The following is a 25,344-nucleotide window of genomic DNA, read 5'->3' as shown; positions in this document are numbered from 1 at the left end:
TGAGAAGACAGAAGGATCAGATATGGTATTAACTATGAGAAGACAGATGTGGTATTAACTATGAGAAGACAGAAGGATCAGATGTGGTATTAACTATGAGAAGACAGAAGGATCAGATGTGGTATTAACTATGAGAAGACAGAAGGATCAGATATGGTATTAACTATGAGAAGACAGATGTGGTATTAACTATGAGAAGACAGATGTGGTATTAGCTATGAGAAGACAGAAGGATCAGATGTGGTATTAACTATGAGAAGACAGATGTGGTATTAACTATGAGAAGACAGATGTGGTATTAACTATGAGAAGACAGAAGGATCAGATGTGGTATTAACTATGAGAAGACAGATGTGGTATTAACTATGAGAAGACAGATGTGGTATTAACTATGAGAAGACAGAGGGATCAGATGTGGTATTAACTATGAGAAGACAGAAGGATCAGATGTGGTATTAACTATGAGAAGACAGATGTGGTATTAACTATGAGAAGACAGAGGGATCAGATGTGGTATTAACGATGAGAAGACAGAAGGATCAGATGTGGTATTAACTATGAGAAGACAGATGGATCAGATGTGGTATTAACTATGAGAAGACAGATGGATCAGATGTGGTATTAACTATGAGAAGACAGATGTGGTATTAACTATGAGAAGACAGATGTGGTATTAACTATGAGAAGACAGATGTGGTATTAACTATGAGAAGACAGAAGGATCAGATGTGGTATTAACTATGAGAAGACAGATGTGGTATTAACTATGAGAAGACAGATGTGGTATTAACTATGAGAAGACAGATGTGGTATTAACTATGAGAAGACAGATGTGGTATTAACTATGAGAAGACAGATGTGTTATTAACTATGAGAAGACAGATGTGGTATTAACGATGAGAAGACAGAGGGAACTATCTGCTGTGTCTCTCCAGACCCAGTGGTAATAGAGTTGGTGTTTGATCCTCATCTCTTTGCTAATTGAGTCCGTTTGTATTGAAACGGACTCCTAAATGTCCAAACACACAAGTTCTATCCCAGTGTGTAGGACACACAGCTGAAGCTGAATACTGACCATCACAACCATTAGTCTCACTGTTGTTGTCGTCCCTGAGAGAGGTATCTTATTAAAAAGTCTGACACTATTAAAGACCAATTCTTATCCTCCTCCTCTCTCCCCTCCTTTACACTCTCCCCCTTCCTCTCTCCTCTCCCCTCCTCTACACTCTCCCCCTTCCTCTCTCCTCTCCCCTCCCCTCCCCTCCTCCCCTCCTCTCCCCTCCTCTCCTCTCTCCTCCATCCTCTCCCCTGCTCTCTCCCCTCCTCTCCCCTGCTCTCCTCTCTCCTCTCCCCTCCTCTCCCCTGCTCTCCTCCCTCCTCTCTCCTCTCCCCTCCCCTCCTCTCCGTCTCCAGCTCCAGAAGACTCTGTCAGAGCTGGATGAAGATGATCCGTGTTATGAGTTCCGCCGGGAGCGTTTCACGGTTCACAGGACTCACCTCTATTTCCTTCACTACGAATATGAACCCAGCACGGACCACACAGACGTTACACTGGTGGCACAGCTCTCTATGGACAGGTAGGAAGACTGACCTTACACACAGCTCTCTATGGACAGGTAGGAAGACAGACCTTACACAGCTCTCTATGGACAGGTAGGAAGACAGACCTTACACACAGCTCTCTATGGACAGGTAGGAAGACAGACCTTACACACAGCTCTCTATGGACAGGTAGGAAGACAGACCTTACACAGCTCTCTATGGACAGATAGGAAGACAGACCTTACACACAGCTCTCTATGGACAGGTAGGAAGACAGACCTTACACACAGCTCTCTATGGACAGGTAGGAAGACAGACCTTACACACAGCTCTACATGGACAGGTAGGAAGACAGACCTTACACATAGCTCTCTATGGACAGGTAGGAAGACAGACCTTACACACAGCTCTCTATGGACAGGTAGGAAGACAGACCTTACCCAGCTCTCCGTGGACAGGTAGGAAGACAGACCTTACACACAGCTCTCCATGGACAGGTAGGAAGACAGACCTTACACACAGCTCTCTATGGACAGGTAGGAAGACAGACCTTACACACAACTCTGTATGGACAGGTAGGAAGACAGACCTTACACAGCTCTCTATGGACAGGTAGGAAGACAGACCTTACACAGCTCTCTATGGACAGATAGGAAGACAGACCTTACACACAGCTCTCTATGGACAGGTAGGAAGACAGACCTTACACACAGCTCTCCATGGACAGGTTGGAAGCCAGACCTTACACACAGCTATCTATGGACAGGTCCAGTCAGTCATGTGTCTGTAGCTCTGGGTACAGTAGGGGACAGAAGACAGGCCTTACACACAGCTCTCCATGGACAGGTCCAGTCAGTCATGTGTCTGTAGCTCTGGGGACAGTAGGACAAGTCTACTCTAGGGACAGTAGGGGACAGAAGACAACAGTAGGACAAGGGACAAATCCACAGCTGGTTTTAGGAGGGAGAGAGGGAGAGAGAGGGGAAGAGAGAGAGAGAGAGGGGGGTGGGTTTGTTCAGACAGTATTGCTGTTAACAAACATAGTTATTTCCTGGGTGATCCTCTAAAACAGAATCAAAGGCTGTTGTTTGAAACTGCTACAGCTGTAACCTCTGACCCTCACGGAAGTACAGGACTCTACAGCCGTCAAACTAATCTGACAGCACCCAGCTAGGTCTGTAGCAGCTGCACCTCCAGCATTTTAATCTGTAGCTGTGTTTGACTGTCTGTGTGTGTCTGATTTAACCACAGCACTGACATCATACTCTGATAGACTGATTTAACCACAGCAGTGACATCATACTCTGATAGACTGGTTTAACCACAGCAGTGACATCATACTCTGATACACTGGTTTAACCACAGCAGTGACATCATACTCTGATAGACTGATTTAACCACAGCAGTGACATCATACTCTAATAGACTGATTTAACCACAGCAGTGACATCATACTCTGATAGACTGATTTAACCACAGCAGTGACATCATACTCTGATAGACTGATTTAACCACAGCAGTGACATCATACTCTGATAGACTGATTTAACCACAGCAGTGACATCATACTCTGATAGACTGATTTAACCACAGCAGTGACATCATACTCTGATAGACTGATTTAACCACAGCAGTGACATCATACTCTGATAGACTGATTTAACCACAGCAGTGACATCATACTCTGATAGACTGATTTAACCACAGCAGTGACATCATATGGAGTGATGTCACTTTCCATTGAAACTCCATTACAGCCATCACTGCATTATAAACTCCATTACAGCCATCACTGCATTATAAACTAAACTCCATTACACCCATCACTGCATTATAAACTCAACTCCATTACACCCATCACTGCATTATAAACTCAACTCCATTACACCCATCACTGCATTATAAACTCAACTCCATTACACCCATCACTGCATTATAAACTCAACTCCATTACACCCATCACTGCATTATAAACTCAACTCCATTACACCCATCACTGCATTATAAACTCAACTCCATTACACCCATCACTGCATTATAAACTCAACTCCATTACACCCATCACTGCATTATAAACTCAACTCCATTACACCCATCGCAGCATTATAAACTCAACTCCATTACACCCATCGCAGCATTATAAACTCAACTCCATTACACCCATCACTGCATTATAAACTCAACTCCATTACACCCATCACTGCATTGTAAACTACATTACAGCCATCACTGCATTATAAACTCCATTACAGCCATCACTGCATTATAAACTCCATTACAGCCATCACTGCATTATAAACTCCATTACAGCCATCACTGCATTATAAACTACATTACAGCCATCACTGCATTATAAACTCCATTACAACCATCACTGCATTATAAACTCCATTACAGCCATCACTGCATTATAAACTCCATTACAGCCATCACTGCATTATAAACTCAACTCCATTACACCCATCACTGCATTATAAACTCAACTCCATTACACCCATCACTGCATTATAAACTCAACTCCATTACACCCATCACTGCATTATAAACTCAACTCCATTACACCCATCACTGCATTATAAACTCAACTCCATTACACCCATCACTGCATTATAAACTCAACTCCATTACACCCATCACTGCATTATAAACTCAACTCCATTACACCCATCACTGCATTATAAACTCAACTCCATTACACCCATCGCAGCATTATAAACTCAACTCCATTACACCCATCGCAGCATTATAAACTCAACTCCATTACACCCATCACTGCATTATAAACTCAACTCCATTACACCCATCACTGCATTGTAAACTACATTACAGCCATCACTGCATTATAAACTCCATTACAGCCATCACTGCATTATAAACTCCATTACAGCCATCACTGCATTATAAACTCCATTACAGCCATCACTGCATTATAAACTACATTACAGCCATCACTGCATTATAAACTCCATTACAACCATCACTGCATTATAAACTCCATTACAGCCATCACTGCATTATAAACTCCATTACAGCCATCACTGCATTATAAACTCCATTACAGCCATCACTGCATTATAAACTCCATTACAGCCATCACTGCATTATAAACTCCATTACAGCCATCACTGCATTATAAACTCCATTACAGCCATCACTGCATTATAAACTCAACTCCATTACAGACATCACTGCATTATAAACTCAACTCCATTACAGACATCACTGCATTATAAACTCAACTCCATTACACCCATCACTGCATTATAAACTCAACTCCATTACAGCCATCACTGCATTATAAACTACATTACAGCCATCACTGCATTATAAACTACATTACAGCCATCACTGCATTATAAACTCCATTACAGCCATCACTGCATTATAAACTAAACTCCATTACACCCATCACTGCATTATAAACTCAACTCCATTACACCCATCACTGCATTATAAACTCAACTCCATTACACCCATCACTGCATTATAAACTAAACTCCATTACACCCATCACTGCATTATAAACTCAACTCCATTACACCCATCACTGCATTATAAACTCAACTCCATTACACCCATCACTGCATTGTAAACTCCATTACAGCCATCACTGCATTATAAACTCCATTACAGCCATCACTGCATTATAAACTCCATTACAGCCATCACTGCATTATAAACTCCATTACAGCCATCACTGCATTATAAACTACATTACAGCCATCACTGCATTATAAACTCCATTACAGCCATCACTGCATTATAAACTACATTACAGCCATCACTGCATTATCAACTCCATTACAACCATCACTGCATTATCAACTCCATTACAGCCATCACTGCATTATAAACTCCATTACAGCCATCACTGCATTATAAACTACATTACAGCCATCACTGCATTATAAACTCCATTACAGCCATCACTGCATTATAAACTAAACTCCATTACACCCATCACTGCATTATAAACTCAACTCCATTACACCCATCACTGCATTATAAACTCAACTCCATTACACCCATCACTGCATTATAAACTCAACTCCATTACACCCATCACTGCATTATAAACTCAACTCCATTACACCCATCACTGCATTATAAACTAAACTCCATTACACCCATCACTGCATTATAAACTCAACTCCATTACACCCATCACTGCATTATAAACTCAACTCCATTACACCCATCACTGCATTGTAAACTCCATTACAGCCATCACTGCATTATAAACTCCATTACAGCCATCACTGCATTATAAACTCCATTACAGCCATCACTGCATTATAAACTCCATTACAGCCATCACTGCATTATAAACTACATTACAGCCATCACTGCATTATAAACTCCATTACAGCCATCACTGCATTATAAACTACATTACAGCCATCACTGCATTATCAACTCCATTACAACCATCACTGCATTATCAACTCCATTACAGCCATCACTGCATTATAAACTCCATTACAGCCATCACTGCATTATAAACTCCATTACAGCCACCACTGCATTATAAACTCAACTCCATTACAGCCATCACTGCATTATAAACTCAACTCCATTACAGACATCACTGCATTATAAACTCAACTCCATTACAGACATCACTGCATTATAAACTCCATTACAGACATCACTGCATTATAAACTCAACTCCATTACAGACATCACTGCATTATAAACTCCATTACAGCCATCACTGCATTATAAACTCCATTACAGCCATCACTGCATTATAAACTCCATTACAACCATCACTGCATTATAAACTCCATTACAACCATCACTGCATTATAAACTCCATTACAGCCATCACTGCATTATAAACTCCATTACAGACATCACTGCATTATAAACTCCATTACAGCCAACACTGCATTATAAACTCCATTACAGCCACCACTGCATTATAAACTCAACTCCATTACAGCCACCACTGCATTATAAACTCAACTCCATTACAGCCATCACTGCATTATCAACTCCATTACAGCCACCACTGCATTATAAACTCCATTACAGCCACCACTGCATTATAAACTCCATTACAGCCATCACTGTATTATAAACTCAACTCCATTACAGCCATCACTGTATTATAAACTCAACTCCATTACAGCCATCACTGCATTATAAACTCAACTCCATTACAGCCATCACTGCATTATAAACTCCATTACAGCCATCACTGCATTATAAACTCCATTACAGCCATCACTGCATTATAAACTCCATTACAGCCATCACTGCATTATAAACTCCATTACAGCCATCACTGCATTATAAACTCAACTCCATTACACCCATCACTGCATTATAAACTCCATTACAGACATCACTGCATTATAAACTCCATTACAACCATCACTGCATTATAAACTCCATTACAGCCATCACTGCATTATAAACTCCATTACAGCCATCACTGCATTATAAACTAAACTCCATTACAGCCATCACTGCATTATAAACTCAACTCCATTACAGCCATCACTGCATTATAAACTAAACTCCATTACACCCATCACTGCATTATAAACTCAACTCCATTACACCCATCACTGCATTATAAACTAAACTCCATTACACCCATCACTGCATTATAAACTCAACTCCATTACACCCATCGCTGCATTATAAACTCAACTCCATTACACCCATCACTGCATTATAAACTCAACTCCATTACACCCATCACTGCATTGTAAACTCCATTACAGCCATCACTGCATTGTAAACTCCATTACAGCCATCACTGCATTATAAACTCCATTACAGCCATCACTGCATTATAAACTACATTACAGCCATCACTGCATTATCAACTCCATTACAACCATCACTGCATTATCAACTCCATTACAGCCATCACTGCATTATAAACTACATTACAACCATCACTGCATTATAAACTCCATTACAGCCATCACTGCATTATAAACTACATTACAGCCATCACTGCATTATAAACTCAACTCCATTACACCCATCACTGCATTATAAACTCAACTCCATTACACCCATCACTGCATTATAAACTCAACTCCATTACAGCAATCACTGCATTATAAACTACATTACAGCCATCACTGCATTATAAACTACATTACAGCCATCACTGCATTATAAACTCAACTCCATTACATACATCACTGCATTATAAACTCCATTACAGCCATCACTGCATTATAAACTCCATTACAGCAATCACTGCATTATAAACTCCATTACAGCCATCACTGCATTATAAACTCCATTACAGCCATCACTGCATTATAAACTCCATTACAGCCATCACTGCATTATAAACTACATTACAGCCATCACTGCATTATAAACTCAACTCCATTACAGCCATCACTGCATTATAAACTCAACTCCATTACATACATCACTGCATTATAAACTCCATTACAGCCATCACTGCATTATAAACTCCATTACAGCCATCACTGCATTATAAACTACATTACAGCCATCACTGCATTATAAACTACATTACAGCCATCACTGCATTATAAACTCAACTCCATTACACCCATCACTGCATTATAAACTCCATTACAGACATCACTGCATTATAAACTCCATTACAGCCATCACTGCATTATAAACTCCATTACAACCATCACTGCATTATAAACTCCATTACAGCCATCACTGCATTATAAACTCCATTACAGCCATCACTGCATTATAAACTAAACTCCATTACAGCCATCACTGCATTATAAACTCAACTCCATTACAGCCATCACTGCATTATAAACTCAACTCCATTACAGCCATCACTGCATTATAAAATCAACTCCATTACAGCCATCACTGCATTATAAACTCCATTACAGCAATCACTGCATTATAAACTCCATTACAGCCATCACTGCATTATAAACTCCATTACAGCCATCACTGCATTATAAACTCCATTACAGCCATCACTGCATTATAAACTACATTACAGCCATCACTGCATTATAAACTCAACTCCATTACAGCCATCACTGCATTATAAACTCAACTCCATTACATACATCACTGCATTATAAACTCCATTACAGCCATCACTGCATTATAAACTCCATTACATACATCACTGCATTATAAACTACATTACAGCCATCACTGCATTATAAACTCAACTCCATTACAGACATCACTGCATTATAAACTCAACTCCATTACAGACATCACTGCATTATAAACTCCATTACAGCCATCACTGCATTATAAACTCCATTAAGCCATCACTGCATTATAAACTCCATTACAACCATCACTGCATTATAAACTCCATTACAACCATCACTGCATTATAAACTCCATTACAGCCATCACTGCATTATAAACTCCATTACAGACATCACTGCATTATAAACTCCATTACAGCCAACACTGCATTATAAACTCCATTACAGCCACCACTGCATTATCAACTCCATTACAGCCACCACTGCATTATCAACTCCATTACAGCCACCACTGCATTATAAACTCCATTACAGCCATCACTGTATTATAAACTCAACTCCATTACAGCCATCACTGTATTATAAACTCAACTCCATTACAGCCATCACTGTATTATAAACTCAACTCCATTACAGCCATCACTGTATTATAAACTCCATTACAGCCATCACTGCATTATAAACTCAACTCCATTACAGCCATCACTGCATTATAAACTCAACTCCATTACAGCCATCACTGCATTATAAACTCAACTCCATTACAGCCATCACTGCATTATAAACTCAACTCCATTACAGCCATCACTGCATTATAAACTCCATTACAGCCATCACTGCATTATAAACTACATTACAGCCATCACTGCATTATAAACTACATTACAGCCATCACTGCATTATAAACTCAACTCCATTACACCCATCACTGCATTATAAACTCCATTACAGACATCACTGCATTATAAACTCCATTACAGCCATCACTGCATTATAAACTCCATTACAACCATCACTGCATTATAAACTCCATTACAGCCATCACTGCATTATAAACTCCATTACAGCCATCACTGCATTATAAACTAAACTCCATTACAGCCATCACTGCATTATAAACTCAACTCCATTACAGCCATCACTGCATTATAAACTCCATTACAGCCATCACTGCATTATAAACTCCATTACAGCCATCACTGCATTATAAACTCAACTCCATTACAGACATCACTGCATTATAAACTCAACTCCATTACAGACATCACTGCATTATAAACTCAACTCCATTACACCCATCACTGCATTATAAACTCAACTCCATTACAGCCATCACTGCATTATAAACTACATTACAGCCATCACTGCATTATAAACTACATTACAGCCATCACTGCATTATAAACTCCATTACAGCCATCACTGCATTATAAACTAAACTCCATTACACCCATCACTGCATATTATAAACTCAACTCCATTACACCCATCACTGCATTATAAACTCAACTCCATTACACCCATCACTGCATTATAAACTAAACTCCATTACACCCATCACTGCATTATAAACTCAACTCCATTACACCCATCACTGCATTATAAACTCAACTCCATTACACCCATCACTGCATTGTAAACTCCATTACAGCCATCACTGCATTATAAACTCCATTACAGCCATCACTGCATTATAAACTCCATTACAGCCATCACTGCATTATAAACTCCATTACAGCCATCACTGCATTATAAACTACATTACAGCCATCACTGCATTATAAACTCCATTACAGCCATCACTGCATTATAAACTACATTACAGCCATCACTGCATTATCAACTCCATTACAACCATCACTGCATTATCAACTCCATTACAGCCATCACTGCATTATAAACTCCATTACAGCCATCACTGCATTATAAACTACATTACAGCCATCACTGCATTATAAACTCCATTACAGCCATCACTGCATTATAAACTAAACTCCATTACACCCATCACTGCATTATAAACTCAACTCCATTACACCCATCACTGCATTATAAACTCAACTCCATTACACCCATCACTGCATTATAAACTCAACTCCATTACACCCATCACTGCATTATAAACTCAACTCCATTACACCCATCACTGCATTATAAACTAAACTCCATTACACCCATCACTGCATTATAAACTCAACTCCATTACACCCATCACTGCATTATAAACTCAACTCCATTACACCCATCACTGCATTGTAAACTCCATTACAGCCATCACTGCATTATAAACTCCATTACAGCCATCACTGCATTATAAACTCCATTACAGCCATCACTGCATTATAAACTCCATTACAGCCATCACTGCATTATAAACTACATTACAGCCATCACTGCATTATAAACTCCATTACAGCCATCACTGCATTATAAACTACATTACAGCCATCACTGCATTATCAACTCCATTACAACCATCACTGCATTATCAACTCCATTACAGCCATCACTGCATTATAAACTCCATTACAGCCATCACTGCATTATAAACTCCATTACAGCCACCACTGCATTATAAACTCAACTCCATTACAGCCATCACTGCATTATAAACTCAACTCCATTACAGACATCACTGCATTATAAACTCAACTCCATTACAGACATCACTGCATTATAAACTCCATTACAGACATCACTGCATTATAAACTCAACTCCATTACAGACATCACTGCATTATAAACTCCATTACAGCCATCACTGCATTATAAACTCCATTACAGCCATCACTGCATTATAAACTCCATTACAACCATCACTGCATTATAAACTCCATTACAACCATCACTGCATTATAAACTCCATTACAGCCATCACTGCATTATAAACTCCATTACAGACATCACTGCATTATAAACTCCATTACAGCCAACACTGCATTATAAACTCCATTACAGCCACCACTGCATTATAAACTCAACTCCATTACAGCCACCACTGCATTATAAACTCAACTCCATTACAGCCATCACTGCATTATCAACTCCATTACAGCCACCACTGCATTATAAACTCCATTACAGCCACCACTGCATTATAAACTCCATTACAGCCATCACTGTATTATAAACTCAACTCCATTACAGCCATCACTGTATTATAAACTCAACTCCATTACAGCCATCACTGTATTATAAACTCCATTACAGCCATCACTGCATTATAAACTCAACTCCATTACAGCCATCACTGCATTATAAACTCAACTCCATTACAGCCATCACTGCATTATAAACTCAACTCCATTACAGCCATCACTGCATTATAAACTCAACTCCATTACAGCCATCACTGCATTATAAACTCCATTACAGCCATCACTGCATTATAAACTCCATTACAGCCATCACTGCATTATAAACTCCATTACAGCCATCACTGCATTATAAACTCAACTCCATTACACCCATCACTGCATTATAAACTCCATTACAGACATCACTGCATTATAAACTCCATTACAGCCATCACTGCATTATAAACTCCATTACAACCATCACTGCATTATAAACTCCATTACAGCCATCACTGCATTATAAACTCCATTACAGCCATCACTGCATTATAAACTAAACTCCATTACAGCCATCACTGCATTATAAACTCAACTCCATTACAGCCATCACTGCATTATAAACTCAACTCCATTACAGCCATCACTGCATTATAAACTACATTACAGCCATCACTGCATTATAAACTCCATTACAACCATCACTGCATTATAAACTCCATTACAGCCATCACTGCATTATAAACTCCATTACAGCCATCACTGCATTATAAACTCCATTACAGCCATCACTGCATTATAAACTCAACTCCATTACAGACATCACTGCATTATAAACTCAACTCCATTACAGACATCACTGCATTATAAACTCAACTCCATTACACCCATCACTGCATTATAAACTCAACTCCATTACAGCCATCACTGCATTATAAACTCCATTACAGCCATCACTGCATTATAAACTACATTACAGCCATCACTGCATTATAAACTCCATTACAGCCATCACTGCATTATAAACTAAACTCCATTACACCCATCACTGCATTATAAACTCAACTCCATTACACCCATCACTGCATTATAAACTCAACTCCATTACACCCATCACTGCATTATAAACTAAACTCCATTACACCCATCACTGCATTATAAACTCAACTCCATTACACCCATCACTGCATTATAAACTAAACTCCATTACACCCATCACTGCATTATAAACTCAACTCCATTACACCCATCGCTGCATTATAAACTCAACTCCATTACACCCATCACTGCATTATAAACTCAACTCCATTACACCCATCACTGCATTGTAAACTCCATTACAGCCATCACTGCATTGTAAACTCCATTACAGCCATCACTGCATTATAAACTCCATTACAGCCATCACTGCATTATAAACTCCATTACAGCCATCACTGCATTATAAACTACATTACAGCCATCACTGCATTATCAACTCCATTACAACCATCACTGCATTATCAACTCCATTACAGCCATCACTGCATTATAAACTACATTACAACCATCACTGCATTATAAACTCCATTACAGCCATCACTGCATTATAAACTACATTACAGCCATCACTGCATTATAAACTCAACTCCATTACACCCATCACTGCATTATAAACTCAACTCCATTACACCCATCACTGCATTATAAACTCAACTCCATTACAGCAATCACTGCATTATAAACTACATTACAGCCATCACTGCATTATAAACTACATTACAGCCATCACTGCATTATAAACTCAACTCCATTACATACATCACTGCATTATAAACTCCATTACAGCCATCACTGCATTATAAACTCCATTACAGCCATCACTGCATTATAAACTCAACTCCATTACACCCATCACTGCATTATAAACTCAACTCCATTACACCCATCACTGCATTGTAAACTCCATTACAGCCATCACTGCATTGTAAACTCCATTACAGCCATCACTGCATTATAAACTCCATTACAGCCATCACTGCATTATAAACTCCATTACAGCCATCACTGCATTATAAACTACATTACAGCCATCACTGCATTATCAACTCCATTACAACCATCACTGCATTATCAACTCCATTACAGCCATCACTGCATTATAAACTACATTACAACCATCACTGCATTATAAACTCCATTACAGCCATCACTGCATTATAAACTACATTACAGCCATCACTGCATTATAAACTCAACTCCATTACACCCATCACTGCATTATAAACTCAACTCCATTACACCCATCACTGCATTATAAACTCAACTCCATTACAGCAATCACTGCATTATAAACTACATTACAGCCATCACTGCATTATAAACTACATTACAGCCATCACTGCATTATAAACTCCATTACAGCCATCACTGCATTATAAACTAAACTCCATTACAGCCATCACTGCATTATAAACTCAACTCCATTACAGCCATCACTGCATTATAAACTCCATTACAGACATCACTGCATTATAAACTCCATTACAGCCATCACTGCATTATAAACTCCATTACAACCATCACTGCATTATAAACTCCATTACAGCCATCACTGCATTATAAACTCCATTACAGCCATCACTGCATTATAAACTAAACTCCATTACAGCCATCACTGCATTATAAACTCAACTCCATTACAGCCATCACTGCATTATAAAATCAACTCCATTACAGCCATCACTGCATTATAAACTCCATTACAGCAATCACTGCATTATAAACTCCATTACAGCCATCACTGCATTATAAACTCCATTACAGCCATCACTGCATTATAAACTCCATTACAGCCATCACTGCATTATAAACTACATTACAGCCATCACTGCATTATAAACTCAACTCCATTACAGCCATCACTGCATTATAAACTCAACTCCATTACATACATCACTGCATTATAAACTCCATTACAGCCATCACTGCATTATAAACTCCATTACATACATCACTGCATTATAAACTACATTACAGCCATCACTGCATTATAAACTCAACTCCATTACAGACATCACTGCATTATAAACTCAACTCCATTACAGACATCACTGCATTATAAACTCCATTACAGCCATCACTGCATTATAAACTCCATTAAGCCATCACTGCATTATAAACTCCATTACAACAATCACTGCATTATAAACTCCATTACAACCATCACTGCATTATAAACTCCATTACAGCCATCACTGCATTATAAACTCCATTACAGACATCACTGCATTATAAACTCCATTACAGCCAACACTGCATTATAAACTCCATTACAGCCACCACTGCATTATCAACTCCATTACAGCCACCACTGCATTATCAACTCCATTACAGCCACCACTGCATTATAAACTCCATTACAGCCATCACTGTATTATAAACTCAACTCCATTACAGCCATCACTGTATTATAAACTCAACTCCATTACAGCCATCACTGTATTATAAACTCAACTCCATTACAGCCATCACTGTATTATAAACTCCATTACAGCCATCACTGCATTATAAACTCAACTCCATTACAGCCATCACTGCATTATAAACTCAACTCCATTACAGCCATCACTGCATTATAAACTCAACTCCATTACAGCCATCACTGCATTATAAACTCAACTCCATTACAGCCATCACTGCATTATAAACTCCATTACAGCCATCACTGCATTATAAACTACATTACAGCCATCACTGCATTATAAACTACATTACAGCCATCACTGCATTATAAACTCAACTCCATTACACCCATCACTGCATTATAAACTCCATTACAGACATCACTGCATTATAAACTCCATTACAGCCATCACTGCATTATAAACTCCATTACAACCATCACTGCATTATAAACTCCATTACAGCCATCACTGCATTATAAACTCCATTACAGCCATCACTGCATTATAAACTAAACTCCATTACAGCCATCACTGCATTATAAACTCAACTCCATTACAGCCATCACTGCATTATAAACTCCATTACAGCCATCACTGCATTATAAACTCCATTACAGCCATCACTGCATTATAAACTCAACTCCATTACAGACATCACTGCATTATAAACTCAACTCCATTACAGACATCACTGCATTATAAACTCAACTCCATTACACCCATCACTGCATTATAAACTCAACTCCATTACAGCCATCACTGCATTATAAACTACATTACAGCCATCACTGCATTATAAACTACATTACAGCCATCACTGCATTATAAACTCCATTACAGCCATCACTGCATTATAAACTAAACTCCATTACACCCATCACTGCATTATAAACTCAACTCCATTACACCCATCACTGCATTATAAACTCAACTCCATTACACCCATCACTGCATTATAAACTAAACTCCATTACACCCATCACTGCATTATAAACTCAACTCCATTACACCCATCACTGCATTATAAACTCAACTCCATTACACCCATCACTGCATTGTAAACTCCATTACAGCCATCACTGCATTATAAACTCCATTACAGCCATCACTGCATTATAAACTCCATTACAGCCATCACTGCATTATAAACTCCATTACAGCCATCACTGCATTATAAACTACATTACAGCCATCACTGCATTATAAACTCCATTACAGCCATCACTGCATTATAAACTACATTACAGCCATCACTGCATTATCAACTCCATTACAACCATCACTGCATTATCAACTCCATTACAGCCATCACTGCATTATAAACTCCATTACAGCCATCACTGCATTATAAACTACATTACAGCCATCACTGCATTATAAACTCCATTACAGCCATCACTGCATTATAAACTAAACTCCATTACACCCATCACTGCATTATAAACTCAACTCCATTACACCCATCACTGCATTATAAACTCAACTCCATTACACCCATCACTGCATTATAAACTCAACTCCATTACACCCATCACTGCATTATAAACTCAACTCCATTACACCCATCACTGCATTATAAACTAAACTCCATTACACCCATCACTGCATTATAAACTCAACTCCATTACACCCATCACTGCATTATAAACTCAACTCCATTACACCCATCACTGCATTGTAAACTCCATTACAGCCATCACTGCATTATAAACTCCATTACAGCCATCACTGCATTATAAACTCCATTACAGCCATCACTGCATTATAAACTCCATTACAGCCATCACTGCATTATAAACTACATTACAGCCATCACTGCATTATAAACTCCATTACAGCCATCACTGCATTATAAACTACATTACAGCCATCACTGCATTATCAACTCCATTACAACCATCACTGCATTATCAACTCCATTACAGCCATCACTGCATTATAAACTCCATTACAGCCATCACTGCATTATAAACTCCATTACAGCCACCACTGCATTATAAACTCAACTCCATTACAGCCATCACTGCATTATAAACTCAACTCCATTACAGACATCACTGCATTATAAACTCAACTCCATTACAGACATCACTGCATTATAAACTCCATTACAGACATCACTGCATTATAAACTCAACTCCATTACAGACATCACTGCATTATAAACTCCATTACAGCCATCACTGCATTATAAACTCCATTACAGCCATCACTGCATTATAAACTCCATTACAACCATCACTGCATTATAAACTCCATTACAACCATCACTGCATTATAAACTCCATTACAGCCATCACTGCATTATAAACTCCATTACAGACATCACTGCATTATAAACTCCATTACAGCCAACACTGCATTATAAACTCCATTACAGCCACCACTGCATTATAAACTCAACTCCATTACAGCCACCACTGCATTATAAACTCAACTCCATTACAGCCATCACTGCATTATCAACTCCATTACAGCCACCACTGCATTATAAACTCCATTACAGCCACCACTGCATTATAAACTCCATTACAGCCATCACTGTATTATAAACTCAACTCCATTACAGCCATCACTGTATTATAAACTCAACTCCATTACAGCCATCACTGTATTATAAACTCCATTACAGCCATCACTGCATTATAAACTCAACTCCATTACAGCCATCACTGCATTATAAACTCAACTCCATTACAGCCATCACTGCATTATAAACTCAACTCCATTACAGCCATCACTGCATTATAAACTCAACTCCATTACAGCCATCACTGCATTATAAACTCCATTACAGCCATCACTGCATTATAAACTACATTACAGCCATCACTGCATTATAAACTCCATTACAGCCATCACTGCATTATAAACTCAACTCCATTACACCCATCACTGCATTATAAACTCCATTACAGACATCACTGCATTATAAACTCCATTACAGCCATCACTGCATTATTATAATCACTCCATTACAACCATCACTGCATTATAAACTCCATTACAGCCATCACTGCATTATAAACTCCATTACAGCCATCACTGCATTATAAACTAAACTCCATTACAGCCATCACTGCATTATAAACTCAACTCCATTACAGCCATCACTGCATTATAAACTCAACTCCATTACAGCCATCACTGCATTATAAACTACATTACAGCCATCACTGCATTATAAACTCCATTACAACCATCACTGCATTATAAACTCCATTACAGCCATCACTGCATTATAAACTAAACTCCATTACAGCCATCACTGCATTATAAACTCAACTCCATTACACCCATCACTGCATTATAAACTCAACTCCATTACACCCATCACTGCATTATAAACTAAACTCCATTACACCCATCACTGCATTATAAACTCAACTCCATTACACCCATCACTGCATTATAAACTAAACTCCATTACACCCATCACTGCATTATAAACTCAACTCCATTACACCCATCGCTGCATTATAAACTCAACTCCATTACACCCATCACTGCATTATAAACTCAACTCCATTACACCCATCACTGCATTATAAACATTATAAACTCCATTACACCCATCACTGCATTGTAAACTCCATTACAGCCATCACTGCATTATAAACTCCATTACAGCCATCACTGCATTTAAACTCCATTACAGCCATCACTGCATTATAAAGCCATTCACTGCATTATAAACTACATTACAGCCATCACTGCATTATCAACTCCATTACAACCATCACTGCATTATCAACTCCATTACAGCCATCACTGCATTATAAACTACATTACAACCATCACTGCATTATAAACTCCATTACAGCCATCACTGCATTATAAACTACATTACAGCCATCACTGCATTATAAACTCAACTCCATTACACCCATCACTGCATTATAAACTCAACTCCATTACACCCATCACTGCATTATAAACTCAACTCCATTACAGCAATCACTGCATTATAAACTACATTACAGCCATCACTGCATTATAAACTACATTACAGCCATCACTGCATTATAAACTCAACTCCATTACATACATCACTGCATTATAAACTCCATTACAGCCATCACTGCATTATAAACTCCATTACAGCAATCACTGCATTATAAACTCCATTACAGCCATCACTGCATTATAAACTCCATTACAGCCATCACTGCATTATAAACTCCATTACAGCCATCACTGCATTATAAACTACATTACAGCCATCACTGCATTATAAACTCAACTCCATTACAGCCATCACTGCATTATAAACTCAACTCCATTACATACATCACTGCATTATAAACTCCATTACAGCCATCACTGCATTATAAACTCAACTCCATTACAGCCATCACTGCATTATAAAATCAACTCCATTACAGCCATCACTGCATTATAAACTCCATTACAGCAATCACTGCATTATAAACTCCATTACAGCCATCACTGCATTATAAACTCCATTACAGCCATCACTGCATTATAAACTCCATTACAGCCATCACTGCATTATAAACTACATTACAGCCATCACTGCATTATAAACTCAACTCCATTACAGCCATCACTGCATTATAAACTCAACTCCATTACATACATCACTGCATTATAAACTCCATTACAGCCATCACTGCATTATAAACTCCATTACATACATCACTGCATTATAAACTACATTACAGCCATCACTGCATTATAAACTCAACTCCATTACAGACATCACTGCATTATAAACTCAACTCCATTACAGACATCACTGCATTATAAACTCCATTACAGCCATCACTGCATTATAAACTCCATTAAGCCATCACTGCATTATAAACTCCATTACAACCATCACTGCATTATAAACTCCATTACAACCATCACTGCATTATAAACTCCATTACAGCCATCACTGCATTATAAACTCCATTACAGACATCACTGCATTATAAACTCCATTACAGCCAACACTGCATTATAAACTCCATTACAGCCACCACTGCATTATCAACTCCATTACAGCCACCACTGCATTATCAACTCCATTACAGCCACCACTGCATTATAAACTCCATTACAGCCATCACTGTATTATAAACTCAACTCCATTACAGCCATCACTGTATTATAAACTCAACTCCATTACAGCCATCACTGTATTATAAACTCAACTCCATTACAGCCATCACTGTATTATAAACTCCATTACAGCCATCACTGCATTATAAACTCAACTCCATTACAGCCATCACTGCATTATAAACTCAACTCCATTACAGCCATCACTGCATTATAAACTCAACTCCATTACAGCCATCACTGCATTATAAACTCAACTCCATTACAGCCATCACTGCATTATAAACTCCATTACAGCCATCACTGCATTATAAACTACATTACAGCCATCACTGCATTATAAACTACATTACAGCCATCACTGCATTATAAACTCAACTCCATTACACCCATCACTGCATTATAAACTCCATTACAGACATCACTGCATTATAAACTCCATTACAGCCATCACTGCATTATAAACTCCATTACAACCATCACTGCATTATAAACTCCATTACAGCCATCACTGCATTATAAACTCCATTACAGCCATCACTGCATTATAAACTAAACTCCATTACAGCCATCACTGCATTATAAACTCAACTCCATTACAGCCATCACTGCATTATAAACTCAACTCCATTACAGCCATCACTGCATTATAAACTCAACTCCATTACAGCCATCACTGCATTATAAACTCCATTACAGCCATCACTGCATTATAAACTCCATTACAGCCATCACTGCATTATAAACTCCATTACAGCCATCACTGCATTATAAACTCCATTACAGCCATCACTGCATTATAAACTCCATTACAGCAATCACTGCATTATAAACTCAACTCCATTACAGACATCACTGCATTATAAACTCCATTACAGCCATCACTGCATTATAAACTCCATTACAGCCATCACTGCATTATAAACTCCATTACACCCATCACTGCATTATAAACTCAACTCCATTACACCCATCACTGCATTATAAACTAAACTCCATTACACCCATCACTGCATTATAAACTCAACTCCATTACACCCATCACTGCATTATAAACTAAACTCCATTACACCCATCACTGCATTATAAACTCAACTCCATTACACCCATCGCTGCATTATAAACTCAACTCCATTACACCCATCACTGCATTATAAACTCAACTCCATTACACCCATCACTGCATTGTAAACTCCATTACATCCATCACTGCATTATAAACTCCATTACAGCCATCACTGCATTATAAACTCCATTACAGCCATCACTGCATTATAAACTCCATTACAGCCATCACTGCATTATAAACTCCATTACAGCCATCACTGCATTATAAACTCCATTACAGCCATCACTGCATTATAAACTCCATTACAGCCATCACTGCATTATAAACTCCATTACAGCCATCACTGCATTATAAACTACATTACAGCCATCACTGCATTATAAACTACATTACAGCCATCACTGCATTATAAACTCCATTACAGCCATCACTGCATTATAAACTACATTACAGCCATCACTGCATTATAAACTACATTACAGCCATCACTGCATTATAAACTCCATTACAGACATCACTGCATTATAAACTCCATTACAGCCATCACTGCATTATAAACTCCATTACAGCCATCACTGCATTATAAACTCCATTACAACCATCACTGCATTATAAACTCCATTACAACCATCACTGCATTATAAACTCCATTACAGCCATCACTGCATTATAAACTCAACTCCATTACAGACATCACTGCATTATAAACTCCATTACAGACATCACTGCATTATAAACTCCATTACAGCCATCACTGCATTATAAACTCCATTACAACCATCACTGCATTATAAACTCCATTACAGCCATCACTGCATTATAAACTCCATTACAGCCATCACTGCATTATAAACTAAACTCCATTACAGCCATCACTGCATTATAAACTCAACTCCATTACAGCCATCACTGCATTATAAACTCAACTCCATTACAGCCATCACTGCATTATAAACTACATTACAGCCATCACTGCATTATAAACTACATTACAGCCATCACTGCATTATAAACTCCATTACAGCCATCACTGCATTATAAACTCCATTACATCCATCACTGCATTATAAACTCCATTACAGCCATCACTGCATTATAAACTCCATTACAGCCATCACTGCATTATAAACTACATTACAGCCATCACTGCATTATAAACTACATTACAGCCATCACTGCATTATAAACTCCATTACAACCACCACTGCATTATAAACTCCATTACAGCCATCACTGCATTATAAACTCCATTACAGCCATCACTGCATTATAAACTCCATTACAGCCATCACTGCATTATAAACTACATTACAACCATCACTGCATTATAAACTCCATTACAGCCATCACTGCATTATAAACTCCATTACACCCATCACTGCATTATAAACTCAACTCCATTACAGCCATCACTGCATTATAAACTCCATTACAGCCATCACTGCATTATAAACTCCATTACAGCCATCACTGCATTATAAACTACATTACAGCCATCACTGCATTATAAACTCCATTACAGCCATCACTGCATTATAAACTCCATTACAGCCATCACTGCATTATAAACTCCATTACAGCCATCACTTCTCTAGTAATATTAGTACTGTATGAATAGGATTTATTACAGCATCTTAACCCCCCGTGGGTTGTTGACTGAACTATGAAACAGCATGTACGAAATTAGTTTGCTATGAATTTGGGGATTTTTTATTAAGGAAAGATCATTGTACACTTCAGGCTCCTTTTCAAACACAACATGTGTCAACAACAACAACAACAGTTAGCTTTATAATCTTCAGGGTTTTATAGGAAATATAATTGTACACTTGAGGCAGCTTAGTTTCCGGTCCAAATATAACGGTGTTCTGCATCTCAAATAGAACCCTATTCCATATAGAGACCTCTGGGTCCTGGTCTAAAGTAGTGCACTGTATAGGGAATAGAGCCCTCTCGGTCCTGGTATAAAGTAGTGCACTATATAGGGAATAGGGTGCATGGGTCCTGGTCTAAAGTAGTGCACTATCTAGGGAATAGGGTGCTATGGGTCCTGGTCTAAAGTAGTGCACTATCTAGGGAACAGAGCCCTCTGGGTCCTGGTCTAAAGTAGTGCACTATCTAGGGAATAGGGTGCTATGGGTCCTGGTCTAAAGTAGTGCACTATCTAGGGAATAGGGTGCTATGGGTCCTGGTCTAAAGTAGTGCACTATCTAGGGAACAGAGCCCTCTGGGTCCTGGTCTAAAGTAGTGCACTATCTAGGGAATAGGGTGCTATGGGTCCTGGTCTAAAGTAGTGCACTATCTAGGGAATAGGGTGCATGGGTCCTGGTCTAAAGTAGTGCACTATCTAGGGAATAGGGTGCTATGGGTCCTGGTCTAAAGTAGTGCACTATCTAGGGAATAGGGTGCATGGGTCCTGGTCTAAAGTAGTGCACTATCTAGGGAATAGGGTGCATGGGTCCTAGTCTAAAATAGTGCACTATCTAGGGAATAGGGTGCATGGGTCCTGGTCTAAAGTAGTGCACTATCTAGGGAATAGGGTGCATGGGTCCTGGTCTAAAGTAGTGCACTATCTAGGGAACAGAGCCCTCTGGGTCCTGGTCTAAAGTAGTGCACTATCTAGGGAATAGGGTGCTATGGGTCCTGGTCTAAAGTAGTGCACTATCTAGGGAATAGGGTGCATGGGACCTGGTCTAAAATAGTGCACTATCTAGGGAATAGGGTGCATGGGACCTGGTCTAAAGTAGTGCACTATCTAGGGAAGCTGTGAGACAGTGGAGCCTGCAGAGAAACATGCAGAAGATACAGATCAGAATATCCTGATGAAACCAAGCTTCTTAGGGGAATTTAACTCCTCTACTGTTGCCGGGCAGATTTAATAAAGATCATTACATTATAATGTTTAACTCCTCTACTGTTGCCAGGCAGATTTAATAAAGATCATTACATTATAATGTTTAACTCCTCTACTGTTGCCAGGCAGATTTAATAAATATTATAGAGGATGTTAACTCCTCTACTGTTGCCGGGCAGATTTAATAAAGATCATTACATTATAATGTTTAACTCCTCTACTGTTGCCAGGCAGATTTAATAAAGATCATTACATTATAATGTTTAACTCCTCTACTGTTGCCAGGCAGATTTAATAAATATTATAGAGGATGTTAACTCCTCTACTGTTGCCAGGCAGATTTAATAAAGATCATTACATTATAATGTTTAACTCCTCTACTGTTGCCAGGCAGATTTAATAAATATTATAGAGGATGTTAACTCCTCTACTGTTGCCAGGCAGATTTAATAAAGATCATTACATTATAATGTTTAACTCCTCTACTGTTGCCAGGCAGATTTAATAAATATTATAGAGGATGTTAACTCCTCTACTGTTGCCGGGCAGATTTCATAAAGATCATTACATTATAGAGGATGTTAACTCCTCTACTGTTGCCAGGCAGATTTAATAAATATTATAGAGGATATTAACCCCTCTACTGTTGCCAGGCAGATTTAATAAATATTATAGAGGATGTTAACTCCTCTACTGTTGCCAGGCAGATTTAATAAATATTATAGAGGATGTTAACCCCTCTACTGTTGCCAGGCAGATTTAATAAATATTATAGAGGATGTTAACTCCTCTACTGTTGCCAGGCAGATTTAATAAAGATCACTACATTATAGAGGATGTTAACCCCTCTACTGTTGCCAGGCAGATTTAATAAATATTATAGAGGATGTTAACTCCTCTACTGTTGCCAGGCAGATTTAATAAATATCATAGAGGATGTTAACCCCTCTACTGTTGCCAGGCAGATTTAATAAATATTATAGAGGATGTTAACCCCTCTACTGTTGCCAGGCAGATTTAATAAATATTATAGAGGATGTTAACCCTTCTACTGTTGCCAGGCAGATTTAATAAATATTATAGAGGATGTTAACTCCTCTACTGTTGCCAGGCAGATTTAATAAATATTATAGAGGATGTTAACCCCTCTACTGTTGCCAGGCAGATTTAATAGATATTATAGAGGATGTTAACTCCTCTACTGTTGCCAGGCAGATTTAATAAATATTATAGAGGATGTTAACTCCTCTACTGTTGCCAGGCAGATTTAATAGATATTATAGAGGATGTTAACCCCTCTACT

The 25,344-nt window shown here is 38.4% G+C and overlaps 1 protein-coding gene across 1 annotated transcript in view; it reads left to right on the top strand.

Moving 5' to 3' along the window:
• Window positions 1-25,344, top strand: part of LOC124021628 (LARGE xylosyl- and glucuronyltransferase 1-like) — a 114,513-nt gene that overhangs the window by 60,832 nt on the left and 28,337 nt on the right. The window contains exon 10 of the mRNA XM_046336766.1: window positions 1,414-1,577. Within this exon, the coding sequence (XP_046192722.1) occupies window positions 1,414-1,577 (164 nt within the window). The remainder of the gene's footprint in view (window positions 1-1,413; window positions 1,578-25,344) is intronic.

The sequence above is a fragment of the Oncorhynchus gorbuscha genome, unplaced genomic scaffold, assembly GCF_021184085.1.
Source record: "Oncorhynchus gorbuscha isolate QuinsamMale2020 ecotype Even-year unplaced genomic scaffold, OgorEven_v1.0 Un_scaffold_1150, whole genome shotgun sequence".
NCBI classification, from domain to species: Eukaryota; Metazoa; Chordata; class Actinopteri; order Salmoniformes; family Salmonidae; genus Oncorhynchus; species Oncorhynchus gorbuscha.
This window is presented reverse-complemented; position numbering and strand designations above follow the sequence as displayed.